General features: G+C 44.7%; 1 protein-coding gene across 2 annotated transcripts in view; it reads left to right on the plus strand.

The window, feature by feature from the left end:
- The first annotated feature begins 390 nt into the window (after window positions 1-390).
- Window positions 391-12,207, plus strand: part of ptch2 (patched 2) — a 30,246-nt gene continuing 18,429 nt past the window's right edge. Inside the window, exons 1-3 of one of the 2 annotated variants that reach the window (XM_088014374.1) lie at window positions 391-2,148; window positions 3,261-3,453; window positions 11,981-12,170. In XM_088014374.1, the coding sequence (XP_087870500.1) occupies window positions 2,002-2,148; window positions 3,261-3,453; window positions 11,981-12,170 (530 nt within the window). In that variant the 5' untranslated portion in view covers window positions 391-2,001. The remainder of the gene's footprint in view (window positions 2,149-3,260; window positions 3,454-11,980; window positions 12,171-12,207) is intronic. The other variant, XM_015000140.2, reaches the window with a different exon arrangement.

Raw genomic sequence — 12,207 nt, forward strand, 5'->3', positions numbered from 1 at the left:
GCGGTGTTGACAAAAAGGATGTGTGTGTAGAAAAATTACACACACATTTTGCTTACTTTTTTGTTGTCATTTTACCGGAGAGAACGGTTACATTTTTCTTTTGTAGATGACTTTGGCCTCAAGAGTCGGAAAGTTACAGTTATTGGTGCAAATTGCCTTCTGAAAGTATTAATACCTCCTAAACGTTTTGTAGAGTTAAAATAAAAATTCAGTGTATATCATCGCAGGTTTATGTGATTGACCTACACAGAGTAGAACATAGCTGTGAAGTGGAAGGAACATTGACATTTTTATTGAAAGAAATTAAAAAATGAATTTGAAGTAAGTTTGTATTCATCTTCTTTTAATGTGCAAAAAAAAAAAAAGATGTGTGGAGGAAAATAAGTGCTGGATACAACCCTGAGGAGAACATTTCTATGATAACGCATAGCAGTGGCAACATCATCCTGTGGAGATGCTTGTTTTTCAACAGAGAAACTAGTCAGAGCTGATGGGAAAATTGATGTCCCTAAATGCAAGAAGAAAACCGGTTCTGGGGTTTTACCTTTCAGCATGATAGTATTTAATGAAATAAGTTAGATCAGAGCATTTTTCACGTGGTAGAAAGGCCCAGTCAAAGTCCAGATGTGAATCCAGCTGAGAATGTGATGGAAAATCTGAAAGCTCATCTTTAAATATGCTCTCCATTCATGTTTTGCATAAAACCGATGGGCAAAAATGCCAATATTTATAGCTTTCATTCGGCTGCTATATCTGAAAACAATCTCTGATTTTTCTTCCAATTCACAATCAAACACTATTTTGTCTGATTCTGTCACATTAATCGCTAATAAAATACACATAATGTAGTAAAGTACCAAAATGTTGTAAATCTCCAGGGGTCTGACTAAGCCCACTTTAGCAAGGTGCTGTTGAAGCCCTAACCACAGTTGTCTGTTGCAAACTGCTCATACACCAGACTCAGATCTGACTTTAAAAAAAAAAAAAAAAAAAAAGACCTCCTGATTTGGGGATTTTGTCACAAATGAGAGGCTCTCGAGCTTTTTCAAACATGAGATGGGCTACAGTGATAGGAAGTGTTAAAAGATCTGCAATTCCCACACAAAACGTGTAGCGAGATAGAGAGAGAGAGAGAGAGAGAGAGAGAGAGAGAGAGAGAGAGAGAGAGAGAGAGAGAGGAAAACGGAATCACATGTTTACATTCCAGTCTGAAAAGCTGAATTAACTTTTCTTCTCTCGCTGATTGGCCTGCGCTGATGAAACAGCGGAGCTGAGAACTGTTTGCATGCATGCCCGGCGCTGCTTCATCAATTGACGGCATGTGCAAACTGGAAGGTCGCTGGGAATGGTTAGACGAGCTCGAGAGGGCTTGTGCACGAGGATCGTGCGCGTGCGCGCGTGCAGAGTTTATTGAAAGAGTTCCTCTCTCTCCGTCCCTCCCTCACCCACTCCGCCCTCCTCTACCTCCCCCCAAGCCCAGGCAGCGGCAGCCTGGGTGGTCCTCCTCTCTCTCCACTTTGGTGAGCTGTTGCTTAGCAGCTAATAATAGGCGATGTTTGCAAAGTAATTTGCCTCTTCCTTGGCCAATGGGAGCCGGAGCACTTTTCCATCAAACCTCCCTTTTCAGGATTTGCCGAGAGGCGAACCTCTCCAAATGTTACCGCTACGGGATCGGAGTTAGACTTGACACGGACGGACTCAGACTGTTAGGCTTTCCAACTACTACTACTACTACTATTACTACTACTACAGCTCCTCTCTGAGACGCAGTTTCACCAACTCTCGGGACGAATGAAGACTGAAGGATCTATACGGATTTCGGCGCATAATGTCGGGATGGAGTTTCGAGACTTGTTTGGCTCCGTGGAAGAGTAGAAAAGCGAGTTTGTCGCCGGTGGTGCTGGATGCGCTCCACGTCTATGTCGGATTACTGCCTTTCCTGAACGTCGAGCATCGATTCCCCTTCGCATCGCTCCGCGCCCCGATCACTCTCTTTGGACTATGGCCTCGGATCGCGGGGTCCCAGGGTCCGGCGTCTTTGGAGATTTACCCCCGAGTTATACGCGCTCTCAGCCGCCTGCGCACACAGACCTGCAGCGGAGACCCAGCTACTGCCATGCCGCTTTCGCACTTAAACAGATCTCAAAGGTGATGCATTTCACTCGCAGTCTGTGCGGGATTTACTCTCATTCAAGTCGGCAAAAGTGAATGAAAAAAAAAAAAAAAAGCTTTCATCTGAACCCAATTTGAGAGTGCGTGTGTGAACCAGAGTTGGGGTTTTGAATTCCCATTATAGAATCAGGATCTGGGTTAAAAATAATAATATCTCTTAGTTCTTCACTGGAAAATAGTCAGTTTCATGCGATAACAGCGGCTTGTTTGAATGGACATGCAGCGTCTCATTCATGTTTGTCCCTGAGACAAATCAGCGGCGGAGCGGCTTGTTTTGCAGCCGTGCAGTGCGTGCTTTCCCCGGCTCTGCGCGAGCCAGCGGAGAGCAGCGCACTGGCCCCGGGTCTGTTTGGAAATGTGGTGGGTCCCGTAGAGGAATTCACTGATTCAGTTTGATCTGACAAAGCATCTTTGGACCGCCCGGATGCTTGGACGTGTTTCAGCACCGCTGAGAGAAACCACAACACCAGAAAGCTATGTCCTCTGCAGCAGCAGCAGTGACATTTCTAACGAATGGCTCCCACACCATGAGGCGGATTGGGCCAGATTTAAGTTAAACTGTTGAGGAGAAGGCGTTGAAAGGCACATAACAGAATGGTTTCTATTAGCTGGAACCCCATTTGTAACCGGCTGTTCTGTCAGTATGCAGGCGTTTTAGTTTCCACTTCTGCTCAGACACTGAATAAGGCTTGTTTGTTGCACTTTTGCTTGTATATATATATTTTAAAAGAAAAAGAAGAAACATAGCTGCCTTTATAACTTAAAAAATTTGCATCCAATTAGCTTTAGAGTATTTAACTTTACCATATCACTGTCACTTATAATACATAGGAATTATTTCCCCCAATCCTAAATGTCACTGGATACCAGCCTGTCCACTGAATGTATCTGTATATGGATAAAAAACAAACAAACAAACAATGAGTTCTGGTGCAGTATTCTTCTGTAGTCTTTAGCTAAGTTTAAAGTATTCATGTTGGATCCTGTTTCTGAATGCAAGCATTGCATGATGCATTATTTGGTCTGCGTGTTGTAACTTTGCAATAATGTCCCTTTCTTTAACCCCTCCAATCCTGCCTGGCGTCCAGGGAAAGGCAGTAGGTCAGAAAGCTCCTCTGTGGATCCGGGCGAGGTTCCAGGCCTTCCTGTTCTCTCTGGGCTGCCACATCCAGAGGCACTGCGGGAAGGTGCTCTTCATTGGACTCTTGGTGTTCGGGGCTCTGTCTGTGGGACTCCGGGTGGCATCCATCGAAACCAACATCGAGCAGCTCTGGGTGGAAGGTGAGTTTCAAGAGATGTCTTGCTTAGAGAGAGGGCACGGAGGAGGAATGATGGTGAAATTCTTTACTCGTGCTGTTGTTTTGTTGGGTTCAGGTTCCACAGCTGCTGCGGGGGCTTTGAGGCTTGACAGATCCAGCTCTTTTTTTTCTTTTTTTTTACTAACAAGAGTATGAATGACAATAATGGCTGGTGAAAAGATGCAGGGTGGCCATATTAGTGTCACCTTGGTGCCATGGGAGGGAGGGAGCTAGGTGACAGGGCCTCTAGTTTGATTGGCTGATCTGACAAGAGCAGATGCACAGTTTAGGGTTTTGATGAATCAAAAAAGATGCTTTTCATAAATTAGTTTGTTTTTATGTTGTTGTTGTTGTTTTTTTGTGGGTACATCCTTGTGTATAGTTGAATTGTTGACTGTAACACACCATGAGGATAGCCTTTTCTTTGAACTCGTGTTCCAGTTTGTTTGTGCAGCGTTCCCTGAAAACATAATTCTGACATCTCGACTTTAAAAGGCTTCTGTCAGGCAGGGACGTACTTTTGCTTCTGACCATGAAAGCTCGCTCATAAAACCCTCCTCTTCTCATTCGCCTGTGTTTTTTAGATATAAGTTCATTTTCAGAGGCAAAGCCAGACTCATTTAGTTTTTCACACTGGCCAAATTCCTTTTAAACCCTCAGGCTTTCTGTGCCGGGCCTGATCCCCACAGCAGATGGGACTGTGTGAATGGTTAGCCATCTTTGAGGGCTCTGACCCCTCCCCCCCACCCTCTTCCAGCTCCCTGTGTGGTCCCTAACTATTCTTGGATTCCATTCAACAAGAGGCAAGCAGGCACCACCTCCCTGAACCCCCCACCTCCCCACCCCCGCCTCCTCCTCCTCCTCCTCTCTCCTCCCTCGTCCTTCTCTCTTCCTAGTGAGAAGAAAAAAATATATATAAGTGAATGCAGCTGAAGTTTACCCACCTGTTTTGCACACTCTAAAAGCGCCACAGCAGTTGGTGAATATAAACAGACTCTATAGGGTTTTTTAAGCCCACCATGTCACTGGAGGACAGGAACAGGCGGCTCCCACAGGGCCCGGCGCGGAGGTGTCGGAGGAGTCTCCCCCACACACTGCTTGGTGTCGGGAGACAAGTGTTGGGAAGCCTGTACGCTTGACTTGCACCGGAATTTGAATATGCTCCTCCGGGGCATGCTATTTTTTTAAAAAAGAAAAAAAAAAACTCTCTGTTAAAGTTAGAAGAAAATGATCAGTCTGAGGCTAAAGGAGAGAAAATGTACATTTCTGAAGAGAAACAGGAACAACAGAATGATTTGCCACTGTTTCTAATTGCTTCGGTTAGTGTAAATCTTTGGGATTACCTCTAGAGCTAATTGGCCGAGCTGCCCACTTAAAGGAGATGTTTAGTTGTTTGTGTGCCAGTTGTTTTGCTGCGGGATTCAGAGAGCTGAACCAGGAGGGGAGTAGAGGAAGGGGGTGCTGCTGCTGCTGCTGCTGCTGCTGCTGCTGAAAGGGAGCACTGTGCCTTTAAGAGGCTGTGGCCATGTTTCTAAAGTTTCTGCCTGCCTTGTTTCCACCAATAGCCCATTGACAAAGCTGCTAGGGCCTCAATGGAGAGTAAAGTGGTTCGGTAACAAGGAGAGGTTAGTTCTCTCTGTTTCTCTTTCACACACACAAACATAGAGCAACACACACTCATGCGCTATTGTATGTGAGCCAGAAAACATGAAGGGGTTTGGAGAATGGGGTGGGGGGGGGCGGTGACATGCTCACCAATAAAACAGCAGATTTCAACCAAAGAGACTCAAAATATTGTTGTGTCTCTTTGAGTGGGTTTTAATGATGCTTACTGTGTTGCAGTTGAAAGGGAAATGCATGTTTCATCGCATTTGTCCTAATTTGTTCGGGGTTTCCTCGCTGGGAGTCAACACTGCGAGTGTTGACGCCCTGGTCGTGCTGTAGGTGCATGTGGTTCCCATCATATATTCAAACTTCTCAACACAAACAAACTTCTCATCTTTCTCACCTCAGACGTGTTCAGCTTGAGTTCCCGGCTGCGTTTCTGTCCGCCTGCCTCCGTTTTTGTGTGTGCGTCTGTTTATGTTTCTACCTGCTCTGTGAAGTCAGGCCACCGGGGCTTTTTTAATTGCTTCCTCCCTTTCTGCGGGACCAAAACGCTGTGAAGCACAGCGGCCTGAGTCCGAGGAGGGCTAGACGTCGGGAGATGTGTCAGAAATCTTGAAAGGTTTTAGCCGTCTTACTTTTAGTGGCTTAGATGTTTGTGGCTTGACTCAAGTATTGTCATGCATTTGCAACAGGAACGTGCAGCTCATAAGTAGGAGGACTGATTTTCACCCTCACACCTGGGTAGGAGAGATTTAAAAGCCGCAGCATCAGGGTGTTTAGTCTGTTAGAAGGATTACGACTGGATTCTGGTAATGCCTCACAGAGTTTGCTTTAAAATGAACCATTATGAAGACTGTCTCTTTTCCTTAGTTGACTAAGGACTAGAGAAAAGTGCCATAAAAAGTCAGCGTGGAAAGAGGGGGAGGTAGAGACTATCCGCAGTCCAATAGAGATGCTCCAGCCAAGCTTTTCCTGGCCCATACAGATTGCAGATTTTCTATTTTCTGACCAACTGGCTCTGATTTGGGAAATTAAGAATGTATACGTCAAAGCATGTGTCCCCCTAAAATTTCATCAGATTTTTATTTTTATTTTTGTCCATTTCAAATATTTAGACCAAAATCACATTGTCCAGCACTCGAACGCTGTTCAAGAGAAAACTGGCCGATTCCAATGTCGGGGCCCTAAGATCACGGCATCTTTGAACTCTGCTACCACTTTTCTACTATTTTGTTTGAGCTGATGCTGTGACCTGGTCAACAGTCTTTATTGTTCCCAAGCAGAAAGGAAAGATCATAAAAAGAGGTGCAGGAAGAAGACAGGGATGAGTAGAGACAATAGGGGGGTTGGGGCAGGAACAGGCTGGAAGGTTTATGGCCTACTCACACGTTTTTCCCCACTTTTTGCTGCTATTTTTTTTCATGACTCACTTAAACAAACATCAAGTGTGAGACTGTCTCCTGCATCTCTTCATTTCCCACCAAAGTCGTGCCACATGGATTGCTTTCTTTTGCCTAAAGGTTTACCAGAATACAGTGCATTCTTTTCTTACTTTGTTTAGATACTTGCCTTTTCTCCTTGTTATTCTCAATTTACAATGTGCTGTTTGAAAGACTTGTTTGGAAAAGAGAAAGTGGGGAGGGGTAGAAGGCGGAAAAAAAAGAAATGAAACGGGCTTTCACGTAAAAGAGGCGGTGTTTACTCTGACATCAACTAAACTCATCTTTCTTGGCGGGGATCGGGTGAGCCATGACAGACATATACACAGACTCAAGCTGTCCAAATATGAATGTAGCAAGACAGGGCCCTGCAGCCACGCCACATGTCCCATAAAAAGTCAGCGTGGAAAGAGGGGGAGGTAGAGACTCTCCGCAGTCCAAATGGGTGTGAATGCCCAGGGATGAAGTCCTGGTTTAGCTCGATGTGAAATCAGACGGGATATGAGGAGATCAAGAACCGGATTGATCGGAATCAGAAAGAAAGGGCTAGTTTCAGAGGGACGCGTCTGGGTTTACGAAAATGAGCGAATGCACACGTGGGCATTTCGGGAGCTTGGAGCGGTTTTTCTAAACAAACCTCGGAGCGGCGCGGCAGGTAAATGCTATAATTCATCGGAGTGCACACAGCGGCCCAGTTCAGACAGAGAAAGGGAGCTCTATGAGGCATTATTGGAGGTGAATAGTGCGCGGCGGTGCCCCAGCTAGATAAATAAACTCCCAGCGTTCAGGGCCTGGGACCTCACTGGTAGAGAGAACAAACAAGACCAGAGTCAACCTGGGTCACTTCCAAATGTTTACTTCACCCCTTCCTTCCATCCTTCAATTCAACACTACCTCATTCCATCCTATTTCTCAGCAGCATCCACCGCCACCAACACACACGCACGCACGCTTCAGCAGACGGACCAGGACCACCCCCTAACAAATAAACACACTCGGAACAGAAATATATACATATGCAGATGACAGACACATGCTCACCTACATTTATTTTGTCTGCAGTCATTTTCTCAAGCCCAAACACCAGATCTAATCACGTTTCATTGGCTAGTCAAACGTTCATGTTGGAAATATGGAGGGATGCGCAATACTGGAATATTATTTTTTTTTTTACAATGCGATGATGTTGATGATACCTACTTTTCCTTCCTTCTTCTCTTTCCTTTCCATTCTCACAGTATAACCATCGCTGTCCACCGTTGTTAGCATCCCTGAATCTAAAATTTAGATCAGCTTTCAGTCAATAAAAGTCACTATGATCAAATATTTTTGCACCTTCGATTGCACATCAAATTTTGCACGCAATCCACACTTTGCCATGGCGGTTCTTCTGCACTCTTGAATGTTGCAACGTTTCATATATTGTGCAGCTCAGAAAAACATAGTCACTTACTATGTCTTGGTGCCAAATCTTAAAAAGCAACAACTTGGCAGTGGATGGTCAAGTCTCAGCCACACTGAATGCAATCTTCTTAGAAAGCAGGATAATAAAACCTCAATCAGAATACTGTGGCGCCCCTTCTCCTTTTGCTGAAGAGCAACCTTTGTCTCTGGTTTGCACGGTATAAAGCGACACCAGTCACCTTAGAGTTTGCACCATTTGCGTCTGTCTTTACACCACTAAAGTATAAAAAGTAAAGAGAGAGTGATGGAGACAGAGACTGGACATTTTCTTGGTACTTGGGAAGGGGAGGAAAACAAAAAAAGAAATCCTCCTTGGGCTCAATAAATTCATTTCTCATCTGAATGAGACCAGCAACGTGGAAAAATTTTGCTTTTCAGGCTGGGATGAATGTATGTTTCAACCACACATTAAGCAGTATTAGCGGTCAGTGGAGTGTCTAATGTGACTATTTTTCACAGTGGCCAACACTGCCCATGATTAGCATAATTAGCAGAGGCAAGCCTATACATATGGAAATGGAAAGTGCCTAAATGCCAGCCGTGGTGGAAATTTATGTGTGGTGGCTAACACCACTGGCACATCTGAATAGAATGTAAGTGAAACTGATTTTCATGTTGTTTTGGCCGTGGATACAGTTTCTGCAGGATAGGTGTGAAAAGCGGAGTGGGCAAATTACAATCAAGCAGAAGTGATGACTGTTGCTTTCTTGATTTGATGCAGCTTCTCTGCTAAAGCAATAGTATCCTTGATGACTCACGAACAGATACAGTGTATTTCTATAGGTAAGACAGCAACACGCCAGATCCTCTTTCTCGCCCCCAAGCCTCACCCTCCCACAGACGGTTCCGGCATTGTTTTACGGGGCTGGGAAAGTTTTGGTCCATTTGAGGGAAAAAATACCTTTTTTTTTTTTTTATTCTGCTGTTTGTTGGGAAACATTTGAAAGAAATTGAAGGGTTGAATGACAAAGGGTCTGCATTCAGTGTGGAGCCATACTGAAGGATTGTATGGAGGAACAGCCCATCTGCTGGGAGGCGCCCCGGCTGGGGGAATGCCATGGTACATGGGTGTTCCTTGGTCCGCAGTCTGGATTCTGGTGGCTCCGAATATAGAAAATACCTAAAGTGAGTGTGTAGGGATGTTGCATAGAAGGCCAGCCAGATAGTCTTATGTTGGTCTGAGCAACATTATTTTCCGAAATTTGTAATTTCAAAGCAAACAGAGACTTCCTCTCTTGTTGACACACTTTATAGATGAGGCAAAAACAACAACTACGTATAGCAAGTGAAAGCATACATGTCACTTTAAGCCCTCTTCGTTTTGGGTCTTCCTCCGTAACAGCGTGGGGCCTTTCAGGGGCCCCCTAATCCAGCTAATCTACCACACTGAAGTTTGAAGGTGGCCCGGTCTGACCTAGCAGGGCCTGGAACTGGGATCAGGTCTATAGATGGTGCAAAGAACAGAATCAGCTGTTTATAAAGTCCTGGCATCATCTTAGGTGTGAGAAGCCACACTGGTTTAGGGATTTCTTGCTTTTTGGAGGATCCGATGGAGAGAAAAGGACATGTAGATGTCTGTAAAAACACACTACATTTGTCAATAGAAGGGTAGAAAACCTTGTTTCACAGTTTTGTTGTGTTTGTTATGATGTTTTCTTTCACGTTTTCAGTTTCTTGGTATCCAAACTGCTTTGAAAGCATCTGTGGTGGTAAGACTAGTTAACAAAGTTCATTTTGCACCAAACATGCTTCCTCAAATATATAAGCCTTTAAAAAACACCACATACATGTCTTTCTTTTATGTATGGTCTAAAAAATTTTTTTTATTCTGTTTTCGATCAACAAAAACAAAAACAAAAAAATATGATTCCTTGTCGTGAATGCCATAAAAATCACCGACTTTTCACGTTTTTTCCACACTCGAAAGAGCTTCCTTCTCAGGGTGGGAACATTTCTTGGGAGCTGTCTCTTTAAGGCTGAGTGGAGAGGGAGAGTAAGGGGTAGAGTGAAAAAGAGCGAGTGGGAGACAGAGAAGTTCAGAAAGAGAAAAAGGGGGAGAAAAGGATGAGAGGAACAAGAAAAGGTAGAGCTGAGTTTACTCGAGCAGTAGTAAGCAGGGTTGCTGTGACACTCTGCAGAGTTCGGGTGTTTTGGGGCCGGACCTGGGGCTGAGGAACGAAGGCGAGAAGGAGAGCAGGGGAGAGGACAGACCGCCTGGGTGGTCCAGATGGGAGGAACGAGACACAAATAGCTATAATTTACTTCAGGAGGCCTGTAATTACAGAGCCAGAGTCTCTCCAAGCCACCCAGTTCCTGTTGGGATCAAAACCCCGTGTTGCAGAGGTTAACATACGAAACGTCAAAAAAGGTTTTAACAGATGTCAGAAAGAGGTCCGCAGAACGGAAAAGCTTTCATTTTGGCGTAGCCATTTTTAATTGGGAAGCTGCTGCGGGGATGGACACCGAGTGGAGCCGAATCACGGATTTGCACCCAGTGGGATATTTCCTTGTAGCACAGACACATGACAGTGTGAAAAAGACTCTGTGACACTCACATGCAACTTTCTCATCTCAAACGGAGGTGACGATGTAACTCATTTGTAACGTGTGGATACATTCACCTAAGACTTTTGAAAGTCACGTTTGTCCGATTTTGTCACTACGTGGCCTAATAGAAATAAGACATAATCCAAACAAGTTGATCGGGTGTTCGCGAATATAATTAAATCCTTGAAAGTGAAGCCTAGAAATATTGGACTTGTGTCTCCGAGGCCCAGAAATCCTAACCTGATCTCACACTTTAGCTGCGTAGTTTGTTTTTTCTTTTCTCCCCATCAATTACAGCAGCCCGCTCTGGGCTGGGTGGGGGGTGGGGGGTTGGGGGGAGGAGGTGCGGGGAACGTGAGAGAGAGAGAGAGAAAAAAAAGACACAAAAACTAGACAGATGGAAAGATATAGCAAATCAGTTTATGTTAAAAGGAAAAGAGATAGAGGTGCTTAACAATAGAGTGAAGCCATAAATGAGGGAAGCGCAGTGGAAGTGAGTAAAAGAGTGGAAAAAAAAAAAAAAAACTCATTTAAGATGCTGATAGCCCCTGTTTCCAAACTTCTCTTCCTCGTCCCGTTTTTTTTTTTTTTTTTTCCCCTCTCTTACCCCGCCTCCCCTCCTTGTCTTTCTCTCTCCGGGGTTGTCATGTAGTGGGACAGCGAGAGGGTCAGACAGGCTCTCTGTGATCCAGCGCGGCATGTTTCATGTCCACTTGGCACAGGCGCAGATCCCCCCGGCTGGCAAACTCTTTTCAGGGCAACCTCCTGTAATTAGGGGCTGGGGTCTACCACACAGCACAGCATAGCTCTACTTTTCTTCTCTCTGTGTGTTTTTTTTTTTTTTCTGCTCCTTCTAAAATTTTTCTTGCTCATCACAGCTTCTTTTTCTCTTAAATGTGTTCAACTTTCTTTATCTTCTGGTGTACCGTTATAGTCTTTTGTCTTTTGGGCTCCTTACTACTCAGAAGAAGGGCATTTTCATGCAGTCAGTCTTGAATTTTATCAAGAAAAGCAAGCCATATGCTGATAAGGATTTTTTTTTCTTTTTTTTTTTTTCCTGCTGGTATAGAATGTTTGAGTCCCTATTTGCTGCTGCAAGAGCTAAGGTAGAAGGTTTTTTGGGGCATCAGAAGCCTGGTCTTACTAACTCAGGGCACATCTGTTTCACAGAAGGAACCAATGAGGAGCCGTATTAGTCATTTCTCTTGGCCAGACGCTGCCTCGTGTGAAGTGCCTTCAAAACCAACACTGGTGAAGGCCAAGGGCGTTGGTCAATACATATATATTCATGTGTGTGTGTGTGTGTGTGTGTGTGTGTGTGTGTGTGTGTGTGTGTTCTTGTGTAAGTGTGTGCGTATAGTATGAAAAAAAAAACGCAATAGGCTGCAATTGTGCGCTTTTTTAAATCCTTGAAGAATATCAAGCAATTTGTTTCTTTCTGTTTCTTTCTAGCTGGCAGTCGGGTGAGCACAGAGCTTCGCTACACCAGAGAGAAGCAGGGAGAGGAGTCGGTGTTTACCTCGCAGATGCTCATCCAGACACCCAAAGAAGAGGGCACCAACATTTTGACGCAGGAGGCTTTGCTGGTTCACATGGAGGCGGCACTGTCGGCCAGCAAGGTGCAGGTGTCGCTGTTTGGAAAGTGAGTGGAGGGTTTCCTCATATTTGCATGAATCCGT

This window comes from Poecilia mexicana, unplaced genomic scaffold, assembly GCF_051168715.1.
Source record: "Poecilia mexicana isolate PSO_F unplaced genomic scaffold, ASM5116871v1 scaffold_17, whole genome shotgun sequence".
Lineage (NCBI taxonomy): Eukaryota > Metazoa > Chordata > Actinopteri > Cyprinodontiformes > Poeciliidae > Poecilia > Poecilia mexicana.